This window comes from Sebastes fasciatus, chromosome 6, assembly GCF_043250625.1.
Source record: "Sebastes fasciatus isolate fSebFas1 chromosome 6, fSebFas1.pri, whole genome shotgun sequence".
Taxonomy (NCBI): Eukaryota; Metazoa; Chordata; class Actinopteri; order Perciformes; family Sebastidae; genus Sebastes; species Sebastes fasciatus.
Window position 1 is genome coordinate 1,650,369 of NC_133800.1, and position 19,980 is coordinate 1,670,348.

General features: G+C 42.8%; 2 protein-coding genes across 5 annotated transcripts; one reads left to right on the forward strand and one right to left on the reverse strand.

Annotated features, from left to right (window-relative positions):
- Positions 1-3,674: 3,674 nt before the first annotated feature.
- Positions 3,675-10,714, reverse strand: LOC141768757 (ubiquitin-conjugating enzyme E2 G1-like). Its single transcript, XM_074637094.1, has 6 exons — positions 10,529-10,714; positions 7,045-7,147; positions 6,835-6,932; positions 6,460-6,638; positions 6,243-6,350; positions 3,675-6,150 (listed from the first exon to the last, which is right to left on the reverse strand). Exons 1-5 carry the CDS (start codon positions 10,569-10,571, stop codon positions 6,264-6,266), a joined length of 510 nt encoding a protein of 169 aa, XP_074493195.1. The 5' UTR covers positions 10,572-10,714; the 3' UTR covers positions 3,675-6,150; positions 6,243-6,263.
- A 2,502-nt stretch (positions 10,715-13,216) lies between these two features.
- anapc7 (anaphase promoting complex subunit 7) lies at positions 13,217-18,511 on the forward strand. 4 transcript variants are annotated; one of them, XM_074637083.1, is made up of 11 exons: positions 13,217-13,470; positions 14,292-14,478; positions 14,705-14,824; positions 15,366-15,477; positions 15,915-16,068; positions 16,161-16,303; positions 16,469-16,586; positions 16,662-16,858; positions 16,953-17,177; positions 17,310-17,460; positions 17,544-18,511. In XM_074637083.1, the coding sequence occupies exons 1-11, from the start codon at positions 13,370-13,372 to the stop codon at positions 17,731-17,733; spliced, it is 1,698 nt and encodes a 565-aa protein (XP_074493184.1). In that variant the 5' UTR covers positions 13,217-13,369; the 3' UTR covers positions 17,734-18,511. The 4 variants fall into 4 exon arrangements, with proteins under 4 accessions (XP_074493184.1, XP_074493182.1, XP_074493186.1 ...); XM_074637081.1 differs by having other exon boundaries at positions 13,242-13,470; positions 15,366-15,570; XM_074637085.1 differs by having other exon boundaries at positions 13,258-13,851.
- The last annotated feature ends 1,469 nt before the right edge of the window (positions 18,512-19,980 follow it).

Below are 19,980 nucleotides of genomic sequence, written 5' to 3' on the forward strand. Positions count from 1 at the left end.
TAACAGGAACTAGAACTAGAACTGCTCGCTCGCTACATGCTAACTAGTTTAGCTTGAAAAGAAATGGAGTGGTGCTGATATAACATGGATGTATTAAGAGAAAGGGTATGGTGAGTGGTATATAAGGGCTGAACTGGGTCCTCCACAGCTAAATGGATGATTTCATAATAAATGAGTAGCAGCCTGAAGGCCTTGACGGATGTTTCGTATCTACACTAATAAGAGGAATGATTAAATAGTCATAATAATAATCATAATGTCAGGTGTTTGGATAATAGCATGATGAAGAATACAAGTAGACTTTATGACTTAACTCCAACTAGACATTGAACTAACAGAACAGCGTGGTGCTGGTAACGTGTAGGTCTGGGGACGACACAATGTGTACTACAACACAACTGGTGTTGATGGAAAGATGAACATAAAGACTCACTATAAGGTAACTAAATAATAAAAGCATTTGGGTCATCTGTTGACTATTTTTGGGAGTATGACCTCAGAATTAGCTGTGCTGCCGCTGCAGCTGCTCCCCCTCTGCCCTCGAGGCTTTGACCTCGCCACACCCTTCTCTGCATCCTTTGTGGATGTACTGTTTCCTCCATGCCTCCTCCTGCAGGTGTGATTCTGACCTAGGAAACAGATGACACACCATGAGATGGGTGGTAGTGGCCCTGGGTCCTATGTTTGAGAGACGTGTAGATACACACCTGACTGAACACACGTGTGCAGCACATTGAGATAGTGCTGCTTCATCTGCTGCCTCATGTGCTCTGTGCTGTAGACGGTGGCTATACTGCAGAGGTAGCGTCTCTGTCCAGCTGTGAGGGCTGGATGCTGAGACACAAACAAGACCTGATGTGATCAGATGTCATCTGGTTACACATGAGGAATATTACAATGATCTCATTCCATCTTCAGGCTCCTGACAGGAAACCCTGAGTAGAGCTTGTCTGTGGTTTTACCTGTAAGAAGGGTGCAGACGTCAGAGAGTTGGGAAGGTGTATTGTCTTCATGTGCTGGCCGCCTGCAGACACAGTAACATGTGTTCCTCTGTACATCTCTCTCACCTGCTGACCAGGTCGACATTCAAAGCCTGCCAAAGGCCACACGACATGCAGCAGAACACCTTATTACAGGTCTAAGCAGCACATTAACACTCAGCTACTTGAAACATTATTAATCATGTGTTATTTTTAAAATCAGTTTCTCAGTGGTGCATCCACCTGAGCTCCAAGTTTCTGTGATGTGAATTCACGTGTAAAAATTACTATTAAGCAACGTAGTACATTTACTTAAAGGGACTGTTTGTAACTTCTTAAACGTATAAATCACAGGGGTTGGTTATAAAGGTCAGACTCAGACTCCAACACAAACTACACGGAAGCACCAAAACCGCAAAGTTCTATCTAGTGAAGCCCGTCTCGCAAAACAGTGTTGACCGCGGTCGGAGGACGCAGGGGAGACCGTAGCTTTGGTCTCCAGGGCCGGAGTCTCTGCTGTACTCTGCTCCTCTGCCTGCTTGCCTTTACTCAGCTCACTCCACCTCACTTGCATGCGCGCACACTACACACTGCAGAAGACTTCGTAGCTCTGAGAATATCTAGTGAATGTACAGTGGACGTTTATGCAGAAATAAATGCTGCAGCTCCTCCAGACCAACAGAGGTTTTCCGTATCTTGTGAAGTGACGGGGCTCTGCAGCAAGAAACGTTATCGTCTCCGACCGGGTGCCGGTGTCTCCCTCCGGCCGCGGTCGGGAGGCTGAAGCAAGAAAGCCGACACTAGGATCAGCATTGATTCATGGAGACCTTCGTCTGGTCAGCTAACATTACTGCCAAGTAGCTGAAATATAGAGTGATATTGTGGTTTTAGCTGACGTGTGTCGCCTCACTGTTTTGAGCGATGTTCGTTCATGTCTATGTAGAGCGAGCACAAGCGCGATGCTGACTTTCGTTGACTTAACGGCCACAGGTGTCGCTGTTAACAAGCATTTCAGATTTTTATAAACAGTTCCTTTAAAGGGACTGTTTGTAACTTTTTAAGCGTATAAATGTAGCGGGTCGGGACACATGCGCGCGCGTTCGCGTGTGGCCGCTGCCTCTCCTCCTCTGCCTGCTTGCCTTCACTCAGACAGCGCGCGCGTTCTCGCTCAGCTCGCTCCACCTCTAGACGTGAACGCATGCTCACTGCACTGCAGAAGAGTTAGTTTAGCTCTGAGAATATCTAGTGAATGTACAATGGACGTTTGTGCAGAAATAAATGCTGCAGACCAACAGAGGTTTCCCGTGTCTTGTGAAGTGACGGAGCTCCTCAGCGAGTAACGTTATCGTCTCGTTACCTACTGGGTGCCGGTGTCTCCCTGCTCTCTCCGGCTGCGGACGGAGAGAGCAGGGAGACACGCTGCAGAGCTCCGCTGCATCAGCCTGCGCTGAGGCAGGAAAAGCCAACACTAGGATCAGATCTAAATCATGTTCATGGAGAGACCTTCGTCTGGTCAGCTAACATTACTGCCAAGCAGCTGCAATATATATAGAGTGATATTGTGGCTTTAGCTGACGTGTGTCGCCTCACTGTTTTGAGCGATGCTCGTTCAGGTATATTGAGAGCGAGCAAGCGCAAGCTCGACGCTGACTTTCGTTGAATTCACGGCCACAGGTGTCGCTGTTAATAAGCAATTCTGAAAGTTACAAATAGTCCCTTTAAGTAACAATTTGAGGTACTTTACTTGTGTTTTTTGAGTTTAAACTACTCTATACTTCTACTCCACTACATTTCAGAGGCAAATATTGTCTGTTTTACTTTCACAGATGTAGTTATTAGTTACTTTGGAGAATATTTTACCCACCAAACTACAAGGCTTCTAAAATATGTTATAAATCACCACAGTATTTAAAGTCTAAATTTAGCTCCACCGTGACCAGCTATAATAGTGAAACGCTGCTTACATGTTAATGTGTATGTAATTATAATTCAGAAATATAATACATTCTGTAACAGTCTAAAGGGGCCGCTCTTGACTTATATGTAATATAAATTTCTGATAGCACTTTTGCAGGACTTTTACTTGTAGTATTGGCTTCTTTACTTCACCAGTAAAAGATCTGAATATTCTTTGACCACCAGAAATGACAAAAACAGACCATTACTCTGAGTCTTTACTCATCACCTAAAAGCGCAAACATCTACAATTATATTTTAGACATAATTTGCATTCAAATAATCTATTTTGTAATTCACTAATGAAAACAGGTTTATTTGTGTCGAGTTAGCATTTAAAGGAATATTTGACTCACCTCCTGTGCATCTGCGGTTAGATTCTGTAGACCTAAAACAATTCAAGAATCTCATCATGTATGCATCATTCTTTCATTACAGATGTTAACACTCACATTGCGCTCTTACCTCATGAAGATGTGACCACTTACATTCTTTACCAGCTTTTCTTTATTCAGCTGCTCAACAAACGTAACCTGCTTCCTCATTGTTAATATTCGTTGTCGGAGACGCTGCTGCTACATGATGTGTTGCAGCCAGCGGAGCCGGACGGAGACATGAAACCAGCCCTGAAACCTGACTCTATTCCAAGGGCTCCTATTACACAGCACAGGTCTAATATACTTGAACCCAGAGCGTGTTCTCATCTAAAATGTAAAACACAAACTAAATTACAGGCCACTCTGTTTACACACTTTATTGAGCATTATGTCCAATATACATTGCATTGACACAAAATGGAAAACAACCAAAACAAATAATGGCGTTAGGGTGGATTACCTGGACACACCATTTCAGAGCGTATTGCTTAATGACATTTCAAACGCACCGAATCTGTGCAAAAACAGTGAACACCGGTCAGAGGAGGTCATGGGAGGTTAGAAAATTCTGACTTGAAAAGGTAATGTCAACAGCAGTTATGTGATCATAAAGTCTACAGAAATCTACTAACTGTACACATCACATTCACCCAGAATGGACTAACAAATGGTATCAACACACCCAACTCCTTCAAACCTGATTGCATGCGCCAAAAGATGGTTAGCTATTTGTCAGTCAGTCACAGATCAATCATGTATAACGTACTTCAGAGTAAATGTCATCATGGCTTCATGAAAGTGAACCAGAGCCAATGGTTTCCAGACTCCACCCAAACACCACTGAGCCTATTCTGTCAAAATAAAACCTAGTTTGGGATTGTGTTCATTTAATTTACTAAGTGGTGAGTTAACCTCAAGTCTCTATCAAGTATTACAACCCAAATTTGGTGATTACGTAAAGGTGATAAATATGATCTAGGACTCCAAATGTTGATAGAATTAAACTCAACAATGGAGTACTCAGAGTCTAAACCCTGGAGTGAATGTGACTGACACCTCATCCTTTACCCCACACATTGATGGGAAGCCAAATGTGCCACAACGACATCAGAGGGACGAGCCTATTTTTACTATGGAGCCCCTAAAATCCCCCACGTTAAAGCATCAAGTAGGCGAGATTGGAGCAAATATGATTAAAACAAGTTATTTTTATAAAACGGCCGCTATATCGTGACAGTAGTACATGAAACAGGTAACCTGAAAAATATCATGTGCCTCTGTGTCCTCCGGTGTCCTCCAGTGCTCCTAACGGCATCTGCAAAATTTCACAGACCGGAGGAAAACAATCAGTAAGAGCTGATCTGAGGTCTGCTGTCCAGCTGACGCCTATGAGAGCCGGCTGTCAATCACTCGCGAACTCCGATCAAACGGTCAAACTAGGCAGCGCTGATCAAATATGAATCAATATTCTGTAGCTGTAATGCCTATTTCTCTCCTCACGTTTTCAGAAACATCTTGTAGTGTACTGTTTAGCTGTAAAATTAGAAAGTTTGTGACGTCGCCGCCATTTTGAAATCTGGTGAAGGAACGCCAAGTTCCGGTCACATGACCGGAGCACAGCCAATAGGAACGCTCTCTCAATGGAATGACCTGTGATTGGTCAAAGTCTCCCGTCACGGGCTAGATGTTCTAAAGCCTGAAAACAGAGCCATGAGGAGGAGCAGAAGTCTAGACTCTTGACTTACAATATGCTGAAAGGTTATTATGGAATTTTTGCTCAATGATGCCAAAAATAAACTGCCTACTGCCACTTTAACAGATTAAGAACTGAAAGTAATTCTCGTCAAATGTGTGAACCTTTTAAACTGAGGTAAACTCAGATGCCAGTTAACCAGTACACCACGCGGACTGTATTTGGTTGTCCATGATTTATAGTAAGACATTCACTAAGAGATAATTAATAGATATCTTCATTGACCATGAGGGTCAATGAAGTGTTGAGGGAAAGGCTCAGGAATATTAGAGGTTTACGGTACTGACTGTTAATAGAGACCCTAATAAAGGTTGATCCTGAGAAGATGGCACAAACCTACTGTTACCATTAGCTGTGCTTGTGTGAGTCAATATATTATAAAACAGTAACTCTCAAATCACTGAGTAAGCCATTCCATGTACATCTACAGCTAGCAACAACACATAACAGAGCTGTTTGAGGGGATCATGCAGGTTTGAGAGTCACGGTTTTATATCTCTTAGACAGACACTAGCATAAGGAGAGCATAATGGCAGCAGGAGGCCGTCTCTCAGAAAACCCTCCAAAAGTTCTCAGGCGCTCCCTCTAAACAACAAGCAGACTGTGAGGAAGTGAAGCCAACGGAAGGCAACAGTGATTCAATGACAGTGTTGTAAATAATCCATCTACTGACAGAGATTTGTTGGGCCGACATTAATCTGGTGGGAAGTATTCAGGAGGGAGGACAGGTGATGACCTAATGGTAACGGGTTTTCCTTTTTCTTTTACACAATCTTGACCACTAAATTGCATAAGAAACCTGGTATAAAGTAGAAACTGTTCAGCAGCAGATAAAAAAGCAAGTTAATTTACAGTAGTGACATATTTTACATCATTAATTTTTCAAAATAAATTAAATTAAATATACAGTTCCAGGTAGGAAACAGGTTAATTTCGCTGGTAGGGTTCTCAAATTGGCTCATCTTGCGGAAAATGACAACCGTTCACAGAAACGTGGTTGAAGCCAACCAATTCCTCTGACTGGCAAAACAAGGGGTGCAAAAGCCTTTTGCTGAAATCTTCCCTCTGAAGGCATTTCCTTTAACTGGAAAAAAGAACATCAGAATTACTATTACTTATCCAGAACAAAGTTTCACATATGGCTAGGACTTGGCTAAAACTATTCACTTCACTTACCCTGGAATTTACAATTGACTCCTAATCAAAAGCCATCTCTTGACTTTTTCTTACACAGCGAGCCACCTTCCTCTTGAATTCACCGTTAGGGTCCTCCCTCCACTCTTTCTGTGGGAGCAACATTAGAGTCTTTCAATGACACATCCTCAGTTTACTTGACTTGCCATGATAACGAGAATGAAAAGTGTCAGGGGGATGCAGAAGTAGTGTAACTCACCGCCGCGTCCACGTTAGCTGGTGAGTCGCTGTTGGGGTCTGCCAGCATGGAGATAACACTAATCATGATTGTCTCTACCGTGTGGATGGGAAGCCAGCGCTCCTCAGGCTTTTCATAACCAAACTTATCTTCTCCTGGCTCGTGCAGAATTGAGATGCAAACATCCCCGTTCTTTGCCACTGTGGAGAATGGGAGCACGAATTTAACAGCAGCTAGTACAGTGTAATGACAGCCTTCATTACAGTTAAACTCAAAGCCTGGATTACTTTACTGCTTCATCAACAAAGCCTTCAAAACCATCCAATAAAGTAGCAGAAATGAAGTGTCCAGACCAAGTGATGGCCATGAGGATCTGAAGGAAGCACACTTGTTTACCGTTTGGGTGCCAGATTTCTGTGATGAACTTCATCTTAGGAGGCCGTAGTGGATAATCATAGGGAAAGGTTAGATATGCTTTGAAAAACCCTCCTTCACTGCAATACAAAGAACAGAGCAAGGACATATGAGAAACTATGACTTTAAATAGACATTCATATCATTTATTTCTCAACCAGACATTACTGTCCAAATCTTTTTCTCACTTACAAAAGGGTATCTTGTGGACCAATGATCACAACTTCCCATTTATATATGTCATCATCATCTATCAGACCAGCTGAAAAGCCCTCCACGGGGTTCTTGTTGAGCTCTGAAAAAAGAGGCAGAAGGTATTTTTAAAACAATAAACTGGAAATAAAACACAATTAAAAGGAATTTCACGCAAGTGACAGGTCTACTCCGTCCGGTATAGATTACTGGGTAGATTTAGGAGAAGGGACATTACTGAAGTTATTGAATATTTTTCCCATTAAAAGTTCACTAAAATTATGCAAAAGCATATTTTTTCCAAACTAAGTGTCTTAGTACAACTATGATGAGAACATCGATGTGTGAAGTTATTTTGGTGGTGCTACACTGTATAATACTGAAGCTATTGAATATTTTTCTCTTTTCGGCGTTGCACTTTGTACCATCTACAGACATTCGTCTCACAGCCGGCTGCGCATAGAGATCAATGTTATGTGTCCAGCTAGGAGGACGGCTCATTTTGATTAAAATTAGGTTGTAGCTCGTTGTCTACCTTACTACGGTTACAAAGAGCTGTTGTTTGTGTTTTAACAACGTTTCTGTTATGAGTTATTGATCCAAGAAGTTTGAATCTGTCAATATCTTTCCAAATTTACCGAAGTACATCATCTAGGGGGGCTCCGTACATCAGCAATGTGTGGACTGTCAGGAATGATTGGAAGAAGTGGACTATGAAGTAACTCGTTCCCTCGAGATACCTAACAAGTTACTAACTCGAGGGAACGGGTTACTTACTTGAGGGAACGAGCTAATAAAAAACTTCTCCTAGTGGGTGTAGGGGGGCTCCGTACTTAAAGGTACAGGTAAATCTAAGGTGAGCTGCATGTTGGTTTATTTCCTTTTGTTAGCTGCTGTTGATACACAATCTACTGTGAAACAGCTGCAGGAAATGTTGAGTTTGCATTCACAACTAATTAATGAGACAAAGTAGGTTAACAGCTGCTGACCAGAGTGAACAAGTAGTACGTGCTGTATTAGCTCTATTAATTAACATCATTACTTTCAGAAAGCAAAGCATGAATTGTGCTGATTTGACCTCCTGAGCCCTTGTTTCAACTCTGTGGCCCAGGAAGCTTTTTAATATAACAACAAAGTCTGTAAAATAGGTGCCTGGAAACACTTCCCAACATTGACACTGACTGATCTGCTTCAAGCATTCCTCTAATATAACTTTTGTTTAATCCGTATTATAGGAGATATTCAGTTTTCAGTGTTTGTATCATATCAGAATATTTAGTGAAGTGAACAGTGAACAGAATCATCACTTTTGGTGTCTCTCCATGTTTAAAAGATAATTATGTCTTTTTGTCACTTTGTAGGAGAATAAGTCATAGTCTATACAGTTAATATAATATACAGTTTGCATAATGTTCATGGTTCAAATCGTGGTTTCCAAAAATAATTATCACTGTTGAAGTGAATCACCAAGTTGAAGAACTGAACTGAGTCAACCACTGTAAAGCCAGTGATTCACAATCAGGGGTATCTCAGAAGTGTATCAGAGGTGTATCAGGGGTATCTCAGAAGTGTATCAGAGGTGTATCAGGGGTATCAGGGGTGTCTCAGAGGTGTATCAGGGGTATCTCAGAGGTGTATCAGGGGTGTATCAGAGGTATCTCAGAGGTGTATCAGGGGTATCTCAGAGGTGTATCAGAGGTGTATCAGGGGTATCTCAGAAGTGTCTCAGAGGTGTATCAGGGGTATCAGGGGTGTCTCAGAGGTATCAGGGGTATCTCAGAGGTGTATCAGAGGTGTATCAGGGGTATCTCAGAGGTGTATCAGGGGTATCTCAGAGGTGTATCAGGGGTATCTCAGGTGTATCTGGGGTATCTCAGAGGTGTATCAGGGGTATCTCAGAGGTGTATCAGGGGTATCTCAGAGGTGTATCAGAGGTGTATCAGGGGTATCTCAGGTGTATCTGGGGTATCTCAGAGGTATCTCAGAGGTGTATCAGAGGTATCTCAGAGGTGTATCAGGGGTATCTCAGAGGTGTATCAGGGGTATCTCAGAGGTGTATATGGGGTGTATCAGGGGTATCTCAGAGGTGTATCAGGGGTATCTCAGAAGTGTCTCAGAGGTGTATCAGGGGTATCAGGGGTGTCTCAGAGGTATCTCAGAAGTGTATCAGGTGTATCTCAGAGGTGTATCAGAGGTGTATCAGGGGTATCTCAGAGGTGTATCAGGGGTATCTCAGAGGTATCTCAGAGGTGTATCAGGGGTATCTCAGGTGTATCTCAGAGGTGTATCAGAGGTATCTCAGAGGTATCTCAGAGGTGTATCAGGGGTATCTCAGAGGTGTATATGGGGTGTATCAGGGGTATCTCAGAGGTGTATCAGGGGTATCTCAGCGGTGCATCAGGGGTATCTCAGAGGTGCATCAGGGGTATCTCAGAGGTGTATCGGGGGTATCTCTGAGGTGTATCAGGGGTATCTCAGAGGGGTATCTCAGAGGTGTATCAGGAGTATCTCAGAGGTGTCTCAGGGGTATCAGGGGAAGCTCAGAGGTGTATCAGGGGTATCTCAGAGGTGTATCAGGGGTGTCTCAGGGGAAGCTCAGAGGTGTATCAGGGGTGTCTCAGAGGTGTATCGGGGGTGTCTCAGAGGTGTATCGGGGGTATCTCAGAGGTGTATCAGGGGTGTCTCAGAGGTGTATCAGGGGTGTCTCAGAGGTGTATCAGGGGTGTCTCAGAGGTGTATCAGGGGTGTCTCAGAGGTGTATCGGGGGTATCTCAGAGGTGTATCAGGGGTGTCTCAGAGGTGTATCAGGGGTGTCTCAGGGGTATCTGGGGTGTCTCGGGGTATCTCAAGGGTATCTCATTGTCTCAGTCCATGTGTCTGGCATTAATAAGAAAAGATACACCACTGCCACCAACAGTGATAATATGAGAATATAAGATTGAGCCACCAGGAGAAGTGATGATTGAGATCAGATGCGGATCCTCACTAGAACCGTTAACTAAGCAGCGGTACATTATCAGAACCGTTCCATAGGATCTTATAGAGCTGGGTTGTTACCAAGCTGCTGCTGATGTAGTCGCATATTAGTGTATGAAAGGCCTAGAATATACACAGCTAGCATTAGTGAAGCTGAAGTGATGAGAGCAGAGGAGTCCCTGCTTCATTATTCCTTTGTTCCGTTAGCTAACTAATGTCCCACCTGCTAACCCGCTAGCAGGGCTGGCGTTGGGATCAAGTGTCGGTTCACATATAGATTATTTGAGCCAGGTATATTTGTAAATCTAGATGTCTTTATTTCCACAAAAGATGAGCTGATGAGAGCTGAGCTGAAGCCGTGATGTAGCTGGTTAGCTCTCTGAGCTTCCTCCTCTGGCGTAAACACAGACACAGCTTAGCGGAGCTAACAGAAGCTAACGTTAGCCGCTAGCTAGGGAGCCTTTATAGCGGCTACATCTAGAGCTATACAACATGTTATTCACATTACCTGCTAGTTGTTTTCGAAGAAGTAATGCTGATTGTTCGGTCATGGTACGCGGACGTAAATGAAAATCAATTTGTGTCGACAAAATACTTCCCAACAGATCCCGTTAGAGCAGAAGAAGCTGAACCGCAGTGAGATGTCTCTCTATCTCTATCTCTGCTGCTGCTGCTGCTGGTTCTCGCTCGCTCTCTCTCGCTCTCGCTCTCGCTCTCTCTCGCTCTCTCTGTGTTTTCTTCCGAGCTTCAGTTGCTGCCTGCAGCTCTGCGCATGCGCGGCTGCAGTCCATGTAAATAACTGTTTATGTGTGTTTATGTGCGTGTGTTCCATGAATGTATCACGGTGCGTTCAAGGCAACGTTTCTTTTTCAAGAAATCAACAAGCACTAATCTGGAAACGTTCCTTCATCCTCTCTACGTTACTCCTGCTTCATATGTCATTACACACTGCATCATCATGATTATCATTATTATTTTTATTATTATTATTGTTATTATTATTATTATAACTATTATATTTATATTATTATTATTATTATATAATTATTATTGTCATTATTAATGATAATAATAATAATCAATAACATTAATATACCATTACAGAGGTGGTACATCTTATATAATGCATGTAATCCATTACATTTGAATATACCATTAGAGGTCAGCTCATAGATACATCTTATATAAATACTGTACTAAAAGATCATCTGACATCAATGCTTTCTTGTCTATTAACGATGTGTTTATGATAATGATACCGACTGACCGATTCATTGGTTGTTGTTTACTTCATGGTGTTTTGTGCATTGTTATCTCATTAATTGTTGTTTTAACAAGTTTATTGATGCTATTAATGGACAAAGTATTTTTGCTGATACCTGGTGAAACAATGTGTGATGAATTTGTGGTATGAAACAGAGGAACAATATGGCATTATCGGGTAGCATAATATAAACTGGGGAAAAAAAGTTCGGAAACTTGTGTTTTGTCGATTATTTCTCTGTTGTTACAATGCTAATTGGCATTGTATTTTACATGGTTGGAAAGCCTGTTTATTTACCTTCACAATGATGTCCAACTTGTGAGGATCATGCATTTGTGGGATGAGCAGCACAACTGATTGTGGGCAACGCCCAAGAAAAATTTGCCAAAATGCTCTGCCAATGGTAAACAGTGTATTCTCCTGTTGGAATTGACTCTTGTTTTGAGTTGTTTGGTGGATTGGATGATTGAACTCTCGCACTCACTCTTGGCAGGCCGTTCCATTCTCTCTATTCCCACATTGTGGAGGTAGTCTGTGATAACCCTGGCTCTGTGGGGGCGAGCGTTGTCATCTTGGAGGATGAAGTTAGGTCCCAGATTGTGGAGATATGGGATCGCCACTGGTTGCAGAATCTCATCCCGATATCTCACTGCATTGAGATCGATTTCCAAAGATGTAAAATACAATGCCAATTAGTATTGTAACAACAGAGAAATAATCAACCAAACACAAGTTTACAAACTTTTCCCAGTTTACTTTAATACTACTAAAAATGATCATTTTACTTTTTATAGTTTTTGTGTCACTCCAGTGGCATAGACAGCCATTTTCACATGAAAGACAAAAAAAAGGATATTTATGTACTGTATTGTTGTATTACAACCAACTACTATACTGTATTTCTGTATTATACCTAAATACTACACTGTATAATCTATACTGTATTTCTGTATTACAAGTAACTAACGTTACTGTATTGTTTTATTACAACTAACTACTCTTCAGTATTTCTGTATTACACCTAACTACTGTACTGTATTTTTTTTATTACACCTAACTACTGTACTGTATTTCTGTATTACATTTAACTACTGTACTGTAACTGTACTGTACTGTACTGTAACAGTACTGTACTGTAACTGTAACAGTACTGTACTGTAACTGTACTGTAACTGTAACAGTACTGTACTGTAACTGTAACAGTACTGTACTGTAACTGTACTGTAACTGTACTGTAACTGTACTGTAACTGTAACTGTAACAGTACTGTACTGTAACTGTAACAGTACTGTACTGTAACTGTACTGTAACTGTACTGTAACTGTACTGTAACAGTACTGTACTGTAACTGTAACAGTACTGTAACTGTAACAGTACTGTAACTGTAACTGTACTGTAACTGTAACAGTACTGTAACTGTACTGTAACTGTACTGTAACTGTAACAGTACTGTACTGTACTGTACTGTAACTGTAACAGTACTGTAACTGTAACAGTACTGTACTGTAACTATAACTGTAACAGTATTGTACTGTAACTGTAACAGTACTGTAACTGTACTGTACTGTAACAGTACTGTAACAGTACTGTAACAGTACTGTAACTGTAACAGTACTGTACTGTACTGTACTGTAACTGTACCTGAATTGTACTGTACAAGTGTTTAGATTAACGGTTGTTGCCGCAGCATATACGCGAGATGCGTTCCATACTGTGGGAAATATGGGTTGCATGCTCGACCTAACTTAATCTATTTAAAAGGCGATTGAAAAGGTTGTACTTATGTGAAAAAACGTTGGTTTTCACTCCATGAATCTTTGCTTATTCCTATAAAAGTCAATAAAGAAATTAATTTGTTCGCCAAAGACGCATATTTCATGGAGATATCATAGTTACTAGCATAGTGGTTGAAATCTCGAGCTTATGAAGAGCACATAAAGGCAGCATTTTGCGGAAGGAAGGTTGATGGGCGCCATGTTTAATAGATCACAAGCTAGCTAGCATTAGCATTAACGCTAGCTGTTTACAAGCCAGAACTTTGAACTCGAGTCGGAAATCTAAAGCGAGCCCTCAACCTGATCGAAGATGAATGTGATCGATCATGTACGAGATATGGCTGCCGCTGGTCTCCACTCTAATGTCCGGATACTGAGCAGTTTGTTGCTGACGATGAGTAATAACAACCCGTAAGTAATGGCCCAACGGGCTCCGACTAGTTCCTGAACAACGCCTCTCTCCAGCAGCCCGACAGAGCTAACTGCTCAACAATAGACCACATTAAAGCAGCTCGGGCTTCTATAGCAATGCAAAAAGACGCCTGCAATCTACTCATCCCAAGTAACTGCGTCAACAAGAGTTTAATAGACAGCTTTGGGCGGAGCAGAGTGGACGTGTCTTTCCAAGAACTAGTCATATGAAGAGTCTCCTGCAGTTAGCTGAAGTAGAGCTGATCAACGGGGACTGATCACAGGACGGATAGCGTTGAGAACCTGTGATTTCTCTTCTCAGTCTGGACACCACAGTGGATTGATTGATTGATTTATAACAGTGCCTCTGTGTTCTCAAAGGTACACCACAGTGTTTTAGTTCTCACGTAACGTTAACGTTAGAGTTAGCCCGGCAGGAGGATCTACAGCTGAAGCAGGATGCTTCTACTCTTTCTACTATAATATACTGTATATGGATAATATACCTATTTTAAAAAAACGGCTTACGCTCCTGTGCTTTGGATCAATAACGTTCACTGTCTTAGGTTGTGGTTGTTGTTGTTGTTGTGCTTTTCAGTTTTATTGAGAATATTCTTCATCGGTTTGGTTGGCTTTATATGTTTTTATTAATTATTATTCTGCTTTTCTCTTCTGTATTCTCTGTGAGATCATTTAAGTCTTTGTATTATTAGCATTTCAACTGCCACACTGTGCTATCAGATGTTGAATAGGGACATGTTTTCTATGTTGTGTCTATTCTGATTCTAATGACTTTATTATTTGTATGTTTTTCATTGAAGAGAGCTGTTGTCGCCGGCCCAGAAGTACCAGCTGCTGGTTTACCACGCCGATGCCATCTTCCATGATAAGGAATATCGTAATGCTGCCTGTAAATACAGCATGGCTCTGCAACAGAAGAAGGTGCTCAGCAAAACATCTAAAGTCCGTACTTCTACTGGCGGAGCTGCAGCGAACATACAGGCTCAGGTATGTTGGATAACTCTTATGATAACGATATCCAACCAGATTTCCTACAGATTGCAAGATGACACCTCAATTGCATTTACATTCATTTGCTGTTTTGGTGATAGTGTCGTACCGTATTGTGTACCGTGAGGGACAAATATCCAAAATATCCATACCACTGACTTGGTCTGTTGGCATGAACAGTAATAGAAATAAAACTAAAATTACACATGATGTTGTCTTTCAGAGTTTGCCCTCAGAAATTGAGGTAAAGTACAAGATCGCTGAATGCTACACTATTTTGAAACTGGATAAAGATGCTATTGCCGTGCTGGATGGGATCCCATCCAGACAGAGGACTCCTAAGGTGGGCTGCTACCCTCACAATTATTCTAATAAACTTTATGTGCTTTTTTTATAATACAGAGGTGCTGCACATCAAGGCCTTCCACTGATGATGATGATGATAATGATCAACATGTGAATGTGCAGCGTGCACACATGGGACCAAAATGAAAGTTATTGTGGAAAGAGCAGGCAGAGTAATGATGTGTAGCCATGTCACTTTGGAATAATAGAGAAACAAACCAAACTAATAAAGGGATAAACCTATCGATTTTAAGTCAAAAAGTAGTAATCATTTATTATTCAAATGTTTTAAAAAATCCACAATTGGAGTAAGGCTGTAAAAGTGATGGACTTTACGATTAGTTCTACTTTGATTAATGCTGCTTTTAGGGGCAAAACTGTTCTAATTTTGTTTCCTGAAATAATCAGAAATGGTATCATGATCACAATCACTACTTCATTACTGCATTCATTTCTACTAATCATTTTGCATGAGGTTTTTTATTAGTTTTTGTAGAGAATGGTGATGAAATGGATGTTTTTGTTGTGTGTGGCCTCAGATCAACATGATGCTAGCTAACCTGTACAGGAAAGCTGGTCAGGAGCGTTCTGCCGTGACGAGCTACAAAGAGGTCCTCAGACAGTGTCCCCTCGCCCTGGATGCCATCATTGGTATGCATGGCCACAGAGACACCTTCATCCAACAGATAACCGGCTGCTTAAAGCTGCCTTCACATCAGACATTTGCTCTTCGCTCACCGCGAGGTAGGGCGCTGCAGAGGAAAAGTGCAGCTATAATATGTCATCGAGGAACGCCATTCACTGTTTCTAGGCAACAGTTGTAGCAGTTATCTCATTGGTTGCGCTTTAAAAGGTCACCGGCAGCCAAGCTCAGAGTTGAAATAATTAGAACTTTGAGCGCAGCGCTCGGTGTTGATTTCGAGTGGTGCGCCATGCCAAGAGAAGTGCTACCGCCTAGTCGGGCGCCACCGCTCTCCTCGTAGGAAAACAATGATACAGCCAGCGATACAACCACACACACATACATACACACGCACTGAGAATATCTGTGCTTGGACCTAGTGAATCACTTTTGTTTTTTCCTCCAGGTCTTCTCTCTTTATCAGTGAAAGGAGCTGAAGTGGCGTCCATGACTATGGACGTGATCCAGAGCATCCCCAACCTGGACTGGCTCTCTGTGTGGATCAAAGCGTATGCCTTCATACATGCAGGAGACAACCAGAGAGCCATCAACACTATCTGGTGAGCAGAGCAGTAATGAGACATACTGACTGGTTGAATATTCCTGTCCTTTTTATTTGATGAGTCTCTGTCCCTCCCTCATCTGGTCTCAGCTCTCTGGAGAAGAAGTCTCTGTTGCGGGACAACGTGGACCTCCTGGTGAGCCTGGCAGATGTATATTTCAGGGCAGGTGACACCAAGAACGCCATCCTCAAATTTGAACAAGCCCAGATGCTGGACCCGTACCTCATCAAAGGTGTGCTGCAGGTTTTATTGATTGATTGATTGATTGAATGATTGATTGATTGACAGACAGTCTTCAGTCATTATGTGTGCCATGGGCTCGGGACACTCAGCCACCCTAAACAAGACATGGAAACATGTGGAGGTAAAATGTCAGTTATGTTGTTTGCACCTGCAGGAATGGATGTTTATGGCTACCTGATGGCCCGTGAAGGACACCTGGAGGATGTTGAAGTCCTGGGAGGACGATTATTTAATATCTCAGACCAGCATGCAGAACCCTGGGTGATCTCTGGGTGAGTCTCTGAGTGATACGTCTGCTACATGAAGTATCTTTGTCATATTGTTTGAATTGGTTTTCTCTTGTTCAGCTGTCACAGCTTTTATAGCAAGCGTTACTCCAGAGCCCTGTACCTGGGAGCGAAGGCCATCCAGCTGAACAGCAACAGTGTGCAGGCTCTCCTCCTGAAGGGGGCAGCACTGAGGAACATGGGGCGAGTTCAAGAAGCCATCATCCACTTCAGGGAGGCCATGCGCCTGGCTCCCTGCAGACTTGACTGCTATGAAGGCATGTTTGTAACGTCTCAATTTTCTTTTCACATGCAGTACATTTGTGTTGTGCTTGCATTCACCTCTAACTAACAACGACTGTCTCTTCATAGGTCTGATTGACTGTTACCTGGCATCCAATGGGATTCGAGAGGCGATGGGGATGGCCAATAACATCTATAAGACTCTGGGGGCTAATGCACAGACTCTGACCATCCTTGCCACAGTGTGCCTGGAAGACCCAGTGACTCAGGAGAAAGCAAAAACCCTGCTGGACAAAGCACTGGCCCAGAGACCCGACTACACCAAGGCTGTGGTGAAGAAGGCTGAACTGCTCAGTACGTTCAGCTGCTTCTACTGTTTGCTTTTAATGAATTAAACTGGCAGCTAAAGTAGTGACGTAGTTCCCAGAAATTCAAATCTATAATGAGTACAGATGGAAGATGACAGTGTTGTGTTTTCTTGTGAAGGTCGGGAACAGAAATATGAAGAAGGGATCGCTCTCCTCCGGAACGCCCTGGCCAATCAGAGTGATTGTGTTCTGCACAGAATGCTGGGAGATTTCCTGGTGGCCGTCAACGATTACCAAGAAGCCATGGATCAGTACAGCATAGCGCTAAGGTAACCAGAGGTGACTCTTTATGGTGGTGTACCAATCAAAGTAGAAGATAAGGATTGTCATTTAGTGTATTTTCTCTCCTAAGCCTGGACCCCAACGACCAGAAGTCTTTAGAAGGCATGCAGAAGATGGAGAAAGAGGAGAGTCCCACCGACGCCACGGTGGAGCTGGACGGTGACGACATGGAGGGCAGTGGAGAGGATGGAGATCTGGAGGGCAGTGACAGTGAAGCAGCCCAGTGGGCTGATCAGGAACAGTGGTTTGGTATGCAATGACCTCCCCCCCCCCCTCCTCTGGGCCATCGGGGGCGTCAAACAGGACAAGGTCTCCCAGCATCCTGACAACCTGATCAACCACTTCACTGTGGAGCTCATTGAGCCTTGTTTACTGTCCAGTAGTCTCACAGGAGCAGTAGACACTCAGTCCCAGAGGAAATCCTGATGTGGTGGTCAACACCTGGGTGGCTCAGTATTTGTGAAAATGAAGTAATGACTCGGACTCTACTTTTGTTATTTCTTCAGCACTTGTTTATTTCATTGTAGCTGGCAGTCTGAATAAATGCTTCACAGTCCCAGGTGGTGTCAGTGTACAGAACCAGACCTGCTGACGGTTGTTCAGTATACTGGAGAGCTGTTCACATACTGGGAGGTGGTTTTAACAGAACCAGACCTGCTGATAGTTGGGTTGTTGTTCAGTATACTGGAGAGCTGTTCACATACTGGGAGATGTAGACAGAATCAGATCTCCTTCACATATGTTACAGGAGATTTTAACCTGATGTTTTCTTTGAGCCTGACTGAGTCACAGTGAAGGTTGGTCTGTGAAAAAATGACTATGTACCATATATCCGCTGCTCTTTAAAATATATCATCTAAATTTGAGTTTTGTCACATGACAGTGTGTCATGTAATGTACATGCTTTATTATTTTGGTGTATGTTTGTTGAGTCTGCCTTTCTGTCCAAAAAAAAATAACCCTACAATTGACTCAAGTGTTTCAAGATAGTATTTTGTACATATTTTTGAAGTGTATAATAAAATTATTAAACACTCACTTGATATGAATGGAGTAAACCAGTTTCTCTTAAAGGACCCATGTGTAAGAATCAGGAGGATTTATCTATCTATCTAGAGATAAACTAGCTTCTGATCCTGTAGATCACTGGTTCCTCTGAACATTCACTGATATTCTAGAGATAAACTAACATCTGATCGTCTAGATCACCGGTTCCTCTCAACATTCACTGATATTCTAGAGATAAACTACCTTCTGATCGTCTAGATCACTGGTTCCTCTGAACATTCACTGATATTCTAGAGATAAACTAACATCTGATCCTCTAGATCACTGGTTCCTCTGAACATTCACTGATATTCTAGAGATAAACTACCTTCTGATCGTCTAGATCACTGGTTCCTCTGAACATTCACTGATATTCTAGAGATAAACTAACATCTGATCCTCTAGATCACTGGTTCCTCTGAACATTCACTGATATTCTAGAGATAAACTAACATCTGATCCTCTAGATCACTGGTTCCTCTCAACATTCACTGATATTCTAGAGATAAACTAACTACTGGTGCTTTTTATCCAGAAAAACGGCAGCTCCCCTGTTCACTTGTATAGGGTTACAGGCCAGTCTTGCCCGGTCCAATGTGGCGCCCACGTTGACGTACGATCCAGGAGTCGATGCGGCGTCTACGCACACGAGCAGCGGCAAGAATACCCAGCAGCGGCAGCAGGCAGCCTGCTCGGTATGGCGTGAGGTGATGCGTTGAGTGAAGAAGATTCAGCACCGTGCAGCCCAGGCAAAGGCATCTACTAGTCCCTGGTCCATCTAAAGGAGGCATCCAGCCTCCCCTCCTAACACAGGAAAGGACTCCCTGCCTGCTGTCTTCACTGCCAGCAACACTAAAAGTTGCGAACAGCACCCACCCACCACCGTGCCAGCCACAGCCCAAAACAGTTCAGTCTCTCTCACGCGCCGCGAGGCTGTTCAATCCTTACCTTTTGTTCCTGCGCCCCTCCCCACACCCCCTGACACAGGTGGAAATCATCAGTTATCAGGTACGCGGAAACTCTTCACTGAGTATCCACTGAGGCCCTATTCAGACCTGGTATTAACATGCGTCCTCAGTGATCGGATCACAAGTAGACAGCTCTAAGTACCTCTGTTCACACCTGGCATTAGAATGCGTCTGGAGTGACCACTTGTGATCCGATCTCACTTCCCCGCTCTATATGCAATAAAACACGTAGTAAACACATGGCTGATACAGCAGCCGTTGCGACGTAATATTACAGGAATGTCAGTAGTAATATCCTACATATTCGTGAATTTGGGTCCATTGTATTAACATCAAAATAAAGGGTTATTGTACCGGCGGTCCCCGGGGACACCACTGCCTTTACCAGGTACAGAGCTTCAGAGAGCCGGGCAGGACAGAGCGTGCGGCTGTCATCTCCGTGCAAAGCAAGCGGATCAAACACACAGACACATCTCTGACAGTATGATAATA

What these genes read in the sequence shown, in the direction of transcription:
- LOC141768757 (XM_074637094.1), bottom strand. Translation starts at nt 10,571, where the DNA reads ATGACCGAACAATCAGCATTACTTCTTCGAAAACAACTAGCAG. An exon ending in AGAAATCTGGCACCCAAACG is followed by an intron (nt 6,639 to 6,834) that starts GTAAACAAGTGT and finishes CATTCTCCACAG; the next exon opens with TGGCAAAGAACGGGGATGTT. An exon ending in CAGCTAACGTGGACGCGGCG is followed by an intron (nt 6,351 to 6,459) that starts GTGAGTTACACT and finishes TTGCTCCCACAG; the next exon opens with AAAGAGTGGAGGGAGGACCC.
- anapc7 (XM_074637081.1), top strand. Translation starts at nt 13,370, where the DNA reads ATGAATGTGATCGATCATGTACGAGATATGGCTGCCGCTGGTCTCCAC. An exon ending in GAAGAAGGCTGAACTGCTCA is followed by an intron (nt 17,178 to 17,309) that starts GTACGTTCAGCT and finishes TTTCTTGTGAAG; the next exon opens with GTCGGGAACAGAAATATGAA. An exon ending in CAGTACAGCATAGCGCTAAG is followed by an intron (nt 17,461 to 17,543) that starts GTAACCAGAGGT and finishes TTCTCTCCTAAG; the next exon opens with CCTGGACCCCAACGACCAGA.